The sequence below is a fragment of the Aptenodytes patagonicus genome, chromosome 2 (genome assembly GCF_965638725.1).
Source record: "Aptenodytes patagonicus chromosome 2, bAptPat1.pri.cur, whole genome shotgun sequence".
NCBI classification, from domain to species: domain Eukaryota; kingdom Metazoa; phylum Chordata; class Aves; order Sphenisciformes; family Spheniscidae; genus Aptenodytes; species Aptenodytes patagonicus.
In genome coordinates this window covers 59,190,559-59,202,044 of record NC_134950.1, presented here as the reverse complement: position 1 = coordinate 59,202,044, position 11,486 = coordinate 59,190,559, and the positions used below count along the sequence as shown (strand labels likewise).

General features: G+C 44.8%; 1 protein-coding gene across 4 annotated transcripts in view; it reads right to left on the bottom strand.

Moving 5' to 3' along the window:
* CIDEA (cell death inducing DFFA like effector a) overlaps positions 1–8,615 on the bottom strand; it is a 50,755-nt gene extending 42,140 nt beyond the window's left edge. For all 4 annotated transcript variants that reach the window (XM_076330009.1, XM_076330008.1, XM_076330010.1 and 1 more), the window contains exons 1-4: positions 8,540–8,615; positions 4,239–4,395; positions 3,902–4,048; positions 1,369–1,550 (exon numbers count right to left, since the gene is read on the bottom strand). In XM_076330009.1, coding sequence (XP_076186124.1) covers positions 1,369–1,550; positions 3,902–4,048; positions 4,239–4,395; positions 8,540–8,577 — 524 coding nt within the window. In that variant the 5' untranslated portion in view covers positions 8,578–8,615. The remainder of the gene's footprint in view (positions 1–1,368; positions 1,551–3,901; positions 4,049–4,238; positions 4,396–8,539) is intronic.
* Positions 8,616–11,486: the final 2,871 nt, after the last annotated feature.

Below are 11,486 nucleotides of genomic sequence, written 5' to 3'. Positions count from 1 at the left end.
CAGTGCAAGTTCCAGTGCTGATACTCATCTCCAAAGCAGATAGCCAGAAATCAGAGTTTGTTCTGGCTCAAGAGACTTGACAAACATAGCAACTGGAGGAGTGCAGCTGTTCAAGCGTAAGACTGCTTTGAAGAAACGCTAATGAAGCCAGTGCTACAGGTGGGCATAGCATATAGCTGGATAATCACTGCAGCATGACCAGAGAGATGAGTCTCATCTACAGTCACACCAGCTGTAGCCTGAAAGATTAAGCAAGGGACCACCTAAGTAGAGTGGGAGAGGTCAGTCAGACAGAAAGACAGGGAACAAGATTAGCATTGCAATGATTAATACCTGCATCGTGAGAGGAGGGACTATTTGAAGACTTCAAACTAAAGACTGTGTGTTGCTCAGGGGAAGTGAAAACCTCACTTACAGGCATATACACCTGTCTGTTCTGTACAGAGCAGATCTGGTCCTCAAGTAAAATGCAACAACACTACACCACTGTGTCTCAACCAGAATTTGAAAGGTCAGGTAGAGAAATTCAGGGCTGCAGCTTAAACAGCTGTCAAAGTATGGCACCTCTGTGAAGGAGTCTGAACTCAGAAGAAGTTTTCTTCAACCACGGCAGGACACAGCTGGTTTTGACAAGGCACAGACTTTCAGCACACTGTTGAAAGCAGTGGACAGGACAGGTATTATTTTGCCCCTGCAGAAGACAGCATTTCCCAACAGCCAGTTCTACCAAACTCACAACCCACCAGACTGGTCCTGCAGGAGACAGCGGTCCTTGTTAGGCTCCATTAGTTTGCTCAGAGACCAGTTGGCTTTAAAACAGTGATATCACACAGTCTTACTACAGATGACAAATTCACATTATGACGGTGGAGAGTGTCATATCTCTTCCATTTTCCTTTGCCTCTGTGTAAGCTCAGGTGGTGAATTTAGCAGCCAGGTATTGCAAAGTCTGAGCAAGCTTTAAGACCTCTGCCATTAGATCTCAAATTCCTCTCATTTCATCCCCTTGAAGTTCCCCCTTCAAAGAGTCCAATGCTTCTTCCTCAGCCTCCTGCATTCTTCAAACAAGTCAAAGGAATCTGGGGAAATTCTCTCAGGAAAACAAAGAGACTCTACCTACACCCTTGCAGTAAATACAAGCTGATAAGATTTTGCCTTGGGGGAAATTTAAGATTCCACCATAAAAAGCTATAGTAAGTTTTTACAAGTCAGCTATCCACCTTACAAAGGAAGAGTCAGCATATTGGCCAGTATGTAAGAATTAATAAAAATACTAAATTTATAAACACACCTGCTTCACAGAACCAATAAGCAAACACAGATTTTACATTAACACATATGCCTGCTCAGTAGTGGAAACATACTTACCGCAATACACTTTTTGCTCCCGTACATTTGATGTCATATGAGACAGAGTAGATCTCATAGAAGGTTGCCTTGATGTTTAAGCAGCCAATAAAATCCTTAGGGTTCACCTTGTACAGATCAAATGTGATGTTAGCTACTCCCCTTTTCTTCTTTTGTCTCACAGCAGTGACTCCATTTCTTGTCTAATTTAAAAAGAGGAAGAGACAGTTTGTACCATGAGCCAGGAAACTACAGCAAGACAATCGTTAACAGTGCAGCTCTTTAGAAGCAGCTTGCTTATTCCAATCTTTGGGCTAGTTCTCAATCAATTCTAAACTAGAATTGAAAGCATTAGCACAGAGAAAAGCAAGTCTGTGGCTTACGTAATTTTGTTCAAGTCCTGACTGAAGCTATTCCAAACAGACACAGAAGTTCCAGAGTGACACAGCACCTCCTGAATATTTCTTTCCTGTAATACAGCTTCTTCTTCAGGATATACTGAAGCCACAGGTAATGCCACTGGACAGTATTCCTGCCATTTAATTATCCTGGTATGTTCCAGCTGCTAGCTGAGGCAGCACAGTTAGTCCACACTGAAACAGGCCACCAAATTACCAGGACGATATTAGGTCCTTCCATTTAGGAAGGAACACACTACTGATGAGCACTCTTAGAGATAGCTGCAAAGATGATATCTGTGAAAAGTCAGGTCCTCATTTCAAATCCTGGCTTTCTTCCTATTAAAAAAGTAACATGGGGAGGGAACCACTACTGATTAGGCCCAGGGTTTAATACTGAGGGTTTTTTTAAGAGAAAAAGCAAAGGAAGAGGAGTGTGGAAAGTCATCTTCCACCTTAAATCCAGCCTCCTTCACTGAAAGCAGCCCTTGTCTGCTTCAGGGCTGACAGTGATGCTTTCAGGATAGCTTGCTTCAAGAAAAAAGAAAATAGTAATGAAAGCCCATATTTACAGAGACATCTAGTGGATACATGGGATACTCTGCTCAGCACATTCCGCTCAAGGTTATGACTTGGCAGCTGCCAAGCTGTTTTTTGCATGCTAAATGGAGCAATAAAGTTGTGTAAGGCTGGGCCTTTTTGTACTTATCACCCCAGCGCTCAGACAGACCATGATAAGTCAGACCAAGTTAAACACTGTAGTATATCATTAGCCAGCAATTTTATGCCTGTTTTACTTCGATAGCCTCTGAGCTCCAGCAACAGGGCCCCTTATCAACAACAGTTTTGGACATGTACAAGTAGTTGGTATGCTTGCTAGAGTATATCTCCCCCCCCCGCCCCCCCATTAGCACCCAGAATATTTGGATAAAGCATGACAGAGCTTGTGCTACACTCCAGATGATTTGTGATGCTGTGGCAGTCCAGATGATTTGTGATGCTGTGGCAGTCCTTCTGCTGTCACTCAGCACATCCTGAAGAGGGGCAGCTGCCATGCCAGACAGGACACAGTGCAGAGGGGAAAGGAGCAAGGTGGAGTCATACCCTGGCTGCAACTTATTTTTTGCTCTTGGAGCTCATGGCCCAGATGCTGCAGGTTGATAAGCCAGTGAGGTATCTTGTGGAAAAACATACAAACTGCCCACACTGCAACAGGAGACTGAGAAAACTGGGCCACACAATTGAGCCATCTGTGTACAAACAGAAAAATGGTAGGCCTGCTTACAGCTCCTCAGCTAGCTCTGCACCTGGTAGAAGAACTTTTGATGCTAGCTTTCTAGCAACAACCATTTCATGGAAAGACAATTAGGAGTTTGACATTATCTTGTTAATGTACAGGTGACGTCAAGGTCAGGTTGGATGGGGCTCTGAGCAACCTGATCTAGTTGAAGATGTCCCTGCCCACGGTAGGGGGGTTGGACTAGATGACCTTTAGAGGTCCCTTCCAACCCAAACTATTCTATGATTCTGTGACTATTCCCCCACAAAACCACAAATTGGACACAGAGTTGATATGATTAGAAGGCTAAAGCTAGCCAATCTAATAGTTCCAATAGTTCTTAAAATATCTTGAAGCATGTAGATTAACATTAGGTTTTGATGACAACTTTTAGCTGTTTGCAAGATTAAACACAGGCATTTTTCTAACCTTCACTAAACCACTACTGCATTCACAAGGCAAAACCTGTTTTACATTGCTTAATTTGGGCATTTTTTCCCCCTCTAAAAGCTAACCTTTAAAGACGTATTTTTAACTTCATGCTGTCAAGTCCTAATTTTCTTTATGTTACAAAAAGGCTCAAGAACAAAGTTATTTCTGAGGCTCTCCAAAAGCAGGGGATTTCCCCTATAATTCTCTCCAGTTGCAATGTTTCATTTTAATTCTTGGCAGATCTTTGCCAACAATTGTATGTCCAAGCAAGGGACAAAAAAATTAACTTGATTTGTCATCCAGGAAGGCTCAACAAGGAGTTGATACCTTGCCTTCCTTAGGCGAAGTTTTCTTCCTCTTCTCCCCTCTTTCCAATAATTTTAGCAGCCACAAACATTCTTCCATCCACTTCTATGCAAGTGAGAGAGAGGCAGTCAACACTTACTTGTGTCCATTTCTGTCCTTTTTCTAGAACCATGAAGTGTACGTTATCATCCAGGGACTTGAAGAACTCTTCTGTGTCCACAACCGTGCCATCTTCCTCCAAAACCAGAGTAACTATTCCAGCAGATATAAGGAAAGCATCTAAAGTCTGCAAAAAACCCAGTAGATTTTAGCATTCAAAAGAGGGCACATTGTTTCATATTAAGACTTGCTTATCTGACATATTCTCCTGAACTTCCCCAGTAATGATTTTCAGAAGAACAAGAGTCTGTGGGTTGCCTTTCTGTGATACTGTACTTCACTATAAGTTTCAGCCAGAGCAGGAATGTTTGCTATACCTTGCTGATGAGCTCTTGCAGACTGCTTGCAACAATTCCTTTCCGGCTGCTTCGGGAGGCATTCGACACACGGAAAGGTCGCCCTGCAGGCATGAGAGGAGGGAACAGGGTCTGTTTTGTTACTGCTCCCACAGATGCTCCCATGGATACCAAAGATCTAAGACAAATAAAAAATCAGCATAGTTATAAAAATAGTCATGTCAAGTACTGTGAGAAGGAGGAGGGTTGTTGAGTTCAGTGACATAAGCACATTATACAAGTAATTCACAGGTCACATTACACTCATGGAGCTTGCTTTCAAAACTAAATACTACATAGCCCTACAGACATGTTGTCTCTGAACTTTCTCTTGCCAGTGACATTTGAAAACACTTCTAAAATTAAAAGCATTTCAAGCAGATGTGGGCCACCTCTAGCTCAGCTGATGTCAAGGTCACAATTACAGTGAGGCTGACAGGTTTTTAAACACTGAATTAGAAAGGCAGCCACTCTTACTGCATTCAGCCACTTAGATCATTCTCTTTACCTGCAAGATAAACACTCAATGAGATAAATAATTAGTTGAAAGTAGTCTTGTGTGTTAAGATCTGAGTTTGCTTTAGGAAGACTGAACTTATTATCCATATTCAAAACACCTAGCACCAGAACACAAGTGGAGCTTTTCGATATAGTTATGCTTGACTTCCAAACAGCCAAGGCATTTATAGTAATAGTATAGTAAATAGTATCTACAGCCTATAAAACTTTATCTAGTTTTGAAAATCACAAAATAAGACTTGTTTGTGCCCTAATGTATCAAAAGAAGTCAAATGAAATGAAAATTAAGATCAAAGTACATAAATGCATAGTGTTGGAGCAGGCTGCCAGAGAGGCTGGAAGAATTCAAACACTTTTAGAAAGAGGTTTTAAATTTTCCTGAGCGATCACATGTTTTAATAGTGACTGTTTAGGTTGCCTTAGGTAAACTGAGCACATAAGACTGGTAACTGCCTACTCCCACACCAAGGTACAGACCTGCTGCCATCCACATCTAGTGACAGCTTTTTGCTGCCAAATTACATTGGTTAATTCAATAGCCAGCTTGCCAAAAATCACCCTCTGCATGACACCTGGAAAGAACTGATGTCCAACAAGTCTTTTAAAGGGAGACAATATTTTGCCTGCCACATTCCTGGACTTTATCCCCTGTATACCTTTTGCTCCTTAATACTGAATTGCACAGGGGTGGGAAAGGGATGCATCCCCATTTTGTTCCCCCACATAGGTGTAAAAGATCAGCTTTACGTAGGAAAATCTATTCTCAGACCCTTTCACAGAGAGGGGAGTTAGGGAACTGGCAGTCTCTTTCTGCAGCCAGAGAGTGAATACGGGAATTCCTAGAACAATGATGAAGTGATATAAAGTTACTCAACTAATAATGTCCCAGTCACACCTTTTGTGCAAGTCCATATTGACCAGGGAGAATAACTATCTTTTCCAAACCTCTTATCTGGTCTTTAATCATATTTTTGGGATGCACAGAAAGTCACTTTTGTGACTGGCCAGACAGTTTCAGTAATTAATTTATTTCCTGCTCTCATTCTGAACTGCTCTTCTACAGGGCTTCGGGCTATTGCCTTTCCTCTGTACGCTAAAGTTTACCTTCCTCAAAAACTCCTCAGTGTTATTTTTTTAAATGAGGGGGATGTTCAACAGTTTTATTCTAGCTCAAGCTAATACCTTCTTGGTAGTGCTGTCTAAACCCTAGGTCCCCGGCTTTCAACAGTTTGCATATATACACACATAGCTGGTGGAAATCTCTCTCCTTCCTCTAACAAAGCTGGTGAAGATGAGCAGTCAGTATGGTTTTCAGGAGGCAGGCACTGTTTCAAATTAAAGAGCTAATAAGCACCTTCCTCCTGCAGAAGGGTCAAGAGCAGGGAGGAGGACAAGTTGACAGAGTTAGCACTGACAAAGGCATTGAAGCTCCACAGAAGGGAAGCGTGCTATGACAGGGTGTGTTTGTTAATCTCTTCACTAAGTTAATAGTCCCCTGATCACCCCACTGGTCCGTGGGCAGCTCCCATTCTGAATCACTCGAGTCTCTTCATCAGATATGAAGCCTGTTCATCTACTTCGGGGCTGGTGACTCCACAGGGCACCCTGATGTTAGAAAGCACAACGCTCAGGATTCAAGAGACAATGCTTTCAGAGCTAGTTACATCCCGTTCCCTCTCATACACTTGAAAACTAGCACATAGAATAGTTACTTGAGTGGTATATATGACAGTACTGCCAAGATTTTTTTTTTTTGCGAGGACAGAAAATACCAGTCCCGTTGAACAGTTTTCTTTCTCATTACTTAAGCCAAGTTGTCATTCACAAGAGACAAAGCATAAGGAAAAAAGCCAAAACACACATCCTGATACAGAAGGAAGAGCATTAGGGGCACAGCTCATGGGCAGGACTTGAGCTAGCAGGGTTCACCTCATACATTAGCACAGCCAACTATACAAGCTATATTTCGCAGCTCTGAGAAGAAGTTTCTTCAGGATTCAAGATCAACCACCTCACACTGCTGCCTAATTCTATCAGATGTAAAAAGTCAGAGAAAAAAAACAAACAGATTAATAAACCAGGACTTTTATTAGCTCCCCCAGACAGTCACTTAACAGGAGTCCAAGTCTTAGGTAGTTGTTTAACAGTGATGCCATTTCACCTACATTTCAATAAAACCACTCAATATCATCTTTAAACTAAGCCTGCTTATGAAGCAGTGAGTCTGGGCTCCAGTGCAGGCTGAGGTTTCAGTTAACAAGAAGTACTAGGAAACAAAAGCCAGTGTGATTAAAAAAAGCCAGATAAACAGAGTGTGAACACTTCCATTTCTGGGCCTATTGCTGAAAGCTTGGTTTTTTCCTTTGTTTCCCCCCCCCACACACACACACAAAGGCCACAGACTCAAACAGGCCAGCCTATGTTCAGGGCTCCTAGAAAGATCCCTTTTTGCTGCAGCTGTCCTCAGAAACCAGACAAACCGATTCCTGATGCAGGGAATTCCTCTGCTAGATTGAAGTTACTGAAAATAATTTCCTATTAAAAGCTGATCAAGCTAAGTCAGAAAACAAGCAGTGGAGAGGAAAGGAACATATTAAGGTGCAGTCAGCTTTATTAGAAAGTTGAGTGACATGTTAGATACAGACAACTCCACTACTGTTTTATTATTCTTTAAAGTCAAAAGGATTAAGTCCTAGCTCTTCCCTAAAGGAGAGAGGGATCCTACGTCAGTGGAAAACACAAAAATACATTCATAATGGAAAGAGCAAATATCTTCAAACTCTAGCATCTTGTCCGGTTTGTTTTGTATAACTACAACCTGCTAGAGAGGGACTTGCAGATACTGCCCCAAGCATTCAGTGTAGTGTCAAGGCTGGTGGGACAGATGAATTAAATTTTTTTTTTTTTTAGGAGAACCCAGGGATTAAAAGCCTGTTTGAGCCCTGTACACATATTTCACCCTTTATCTTTGTTTGCAATATGCCTCTTATGTTTGTATAAGAATGTGGTGCAACGGTCTTCAGCCTCACTCAAAAATCAACGTTGCACAACACAAGTGGCTTCAGAATAGGCACAGTTTGATTTTTAGGTTAGAGTTCACAGGCAAATGACAACGGCAGTAACAGCGAAGCAAAAAAAAAAGTCAGAAATTAGTCAGGAGTCTTCGGGTTCGACCAGATTGCAGACATGGTTTCCCTGCTAAAACACGAACCGTAGAGATATCAGAACCGCAGCTAGAACTAGATGCATTTTTGAGTGGCATACAGAGCTACACCTTTACGGACGCGCTTAGCACACCTGAAACGCGAGCACGGCCAGCAGTCGCGGCCGTGTTGCCACCGAGTGGAAGCAGCTCCTGACCACACCGAGGCTCCACGGCCGGCGCGCAAGCTCTTCGCACACGCGGCGGCAGCTTCCCCACCGCCGGGAGGTGAACGCCTCCCGGCCGTCGCACCTCAGAGAGGAGTTAAACCTGCAAAGCTCCTACCTGCACCTCCCTCAGAAGAACTTCATCTGAGGCTTGAAAGGCTGCGAGAGCATGCCTGCTTGCTTCTCCCACCTAGCGTCCATCAGATTTAATCCCCCCGCCCGCTGTGACTAGCCCTCACACCGCGCGCGGAAACCGCCCTTTGCTCCCGAAGAGCCGGAGCCGACAGATAGAGCTACTCAGACTCGGCTCTTCCCGAGCATCCCCCGGGAGCCGCCGGGACCCGAACCGCCGCCGAGATCAGCGGGGACGGAGGCGGCAGCGTCCCCTCACTCACCGCACCAGCGAGCCCACGTACTCCCGCGCCGCCTCCATGGCCGGCCCGGCCGCGGGGCAGCGCCGGCCGCGACGCTTAAGTGGTGCGGGCGGTGCTCCTCCCCGCGGCGGGGCGGCCCCGCCGCGCCCGCCCGCCCCTCGCCCGGTCCTTCCCCCGCGGCGGCCCCGGGAGCCGAGCTCAGGTGGCGGACTGGGGAAGCAGGGGGGGGGTGCGCTGCTGAGACAACCCGCCCCAAGCAGCTTGTCACGGCGGCGCGGAGCCTCAGCGAAGTTTAAAGCTTGTCCGCAGCACAAACGGCGTCAGTGGCGGGGATGTAATAGCAGGTGCGAGATACCGCACTCCGGAAGGAATAGTTCTTCAGGTGCGTTTTGCCGTATGATTTACCTGGGAGAGGAGCAAGAAGGATTTTTAGTGTGTATCCGAGTTACGTACTACATGTTAGCTAGTTACAGCTAATATAGCAACAGTGGAAGCCAATCTCATTTGAAGCCTCTCAGCATTAGAGCAAATCAACAGATTAAGTGTCTCAGCTTCTGATTTTAGAGCCTGTGAGTAAGCTTACAGCTTGGATTAATGTACACAGCAGCTTCAGTGGAGGTAATTAGTGTTATTCCTACTGGCAGGGGAGCAATGACTTCTGTTTACTGAGCAGGTACAAAGGTGGTTTTTCCTTTTTATGTATGCCTGTGGGCACGAATACAGTATATTTTGGCTCTGAAACCAGGTTCTGTTTCTCAGAGCTGTCCAATCGCTATTGCACAGGGAAAACAGAGCCAGGAGCCTCAGAACCTGGCTCTCGGGCAACAGCCTGACCTAGGGCCAGCACCTGCACCAGGAAACCCTGTCATTGCTGATCAGGGAAAGACTCCAGAGACCCTTGCCGCCAGCACTCAGGTTACCCCCAGGGTCAGGAATAGGTAGTTACCTGGTTGCCTGGGTTGTTTTTTGTGTGCCAGCCTGTTTAGGGCAGGAAGAGCTGCTCACAGTATTTCTTTACTCTCCAGGCTTCTCTAGCAGGCAGGCTGACACCTGCTAGATGTCTTCAGTCCTTGGCTTTGGGGCCCTTATCAGCTATTAAAAAACAACCAATTCACCCTTTTAGTCCAGGGCAAATTGTTTTCTTGGTTGGCACCTTCTTCCCAGCCTGGTGGAGTAAATAGCTCCTTTCCTCAGAGCAAAGCTTAGACCAACACACTTCCCACTGAGAAGCTGAGCCCACGCTTTTAGCTCTTCCTCCTCAGGCTACTTAGGGCTTGCAGGTATGTGGAGACCCTTCTCATATGTTAACCCCTTCTTTTCCTGCTTTCTATGACATTTAGTTTTGTTACAGTTCTGCAATTTGTCCCTGACAATACGTGACGGACAGCGGGAAATGGGGAACAGTAAATAGTTCTCTGAGCACTGGACTCCAAACAGCCTGTTTTCCCCTGGATTTATATCTTGTGGTTGATTGTGGGCCACAGCTGAAGTAATTTATGCAAAGTGGTGCATTTGTAAGGAATTCTTACCAAATGTTTCTCTACTATCAGAAAACTTGTGTATATACTGCCGCTTTTCCTGCTGTGGAGGGAGAAAATAGGGGAGAAGGAGAAGATGTTTTGTCAGATGGTCTGTCTCTTCCTACCTCTGCCTGTAGAAAAGAAAGGAGAGTGCCCCTTAGAAATCATATGGAAATTGCAGTAGCTTTAAGGATTTTTCTGAACAGGCTGGGGCACAAATGTCTGGAGGAGATGGAAATTTTGGTCTTGCAGAAGCTCAGCTTTCCTCTGGTCATGTGCCTCTTCCCAGAGGTGTCTGCAGAGACATCCAACCAGCGCAGCCACTGCCAAGCAGCCCCCTGAGGTGACATGCCCGGTGCAAAGCCTGCCACAGCTCTAAGGCAGGGACAGTGTGTTTTGCAAGGACATGCTCCTCCAGCAACGTTAGTGCTTCAACTTGGATGGCAGTTGTTGTAACTAATACAAACGCAGCTGTTGACTGAAGAGTAACAGGAAAAACATGTCCTTTTGAAGTCTGTCCTGATCTGTAAGGAGAGAAGGGTATTACCTGTAGTTTCACAAGCTGCACTAATACTCCCTTTTTTCTGAGCCAGCAGCAGTAAAGCCATCAGATGGGTAAAATCACTGACCTAGGAGCTGGGCACCTCAGCAAAGAAGTGTCTTTGAACACCAGCAAGACAGCGTACAGATGAGATGTGTGCAGAACCTACTGAGGAAGAGTATAAAACAGTAGCATGAGCCAAATCTGGCAGGCCAAGGCAAAAAATGAGATCTCGTTAAAAACGGATGTGACAAGATAACATTCAGTATAAGGACACTAGCTGTAAGAGGCAGAATCATCCCACTCTTTTACAGGGAGGGAAAATGAACCGTGGGTTGAGGTGAGGACGTCAGAATGCTTAACAACGTTTTGCTTCAGTGATCACTGAAAACATTAATCATCAGGGGACAGAGTACGTGGCTGATGTTGAAGGGAGTGAACACTGGAGGTGGAGTTAAATAAGCTAGTGTGATAATCCCTCTTACTAAATTACTGTCTTACTGTCCCTTTGCTGAGGTGCAGTGACTGATTCCATACGTGTTACTTGTCCATTGCAGTGCAAGTTAAACAAGTTTGCTTAAGTCACTCCTCACAGGGGTCATATTGCAATGAAAAAATGTCTGCACATGGCATGTTTAACAGGGAGGAGAAGGCACTTGAAGTAGTTTTGTGTGCAACTTCACATTGGTGAGCGTGCAGTATCAGGCCAGGTCTTCCTTACCACCCTTCAAGAAAAAAGTTGACAAATGGGAACAAACCCAGAGGAAAGCGGGAACGATCAGAGATCTGGAAAACATGGCATGTAGGCTGTGTAGTTTGGGAAACAGGAAGATTGGGTGGAGATGTGAATCATGGGCTTCAATGATTTTAGAGAACACCGTGAAGAGGAATGGAATAAAATTTTCTT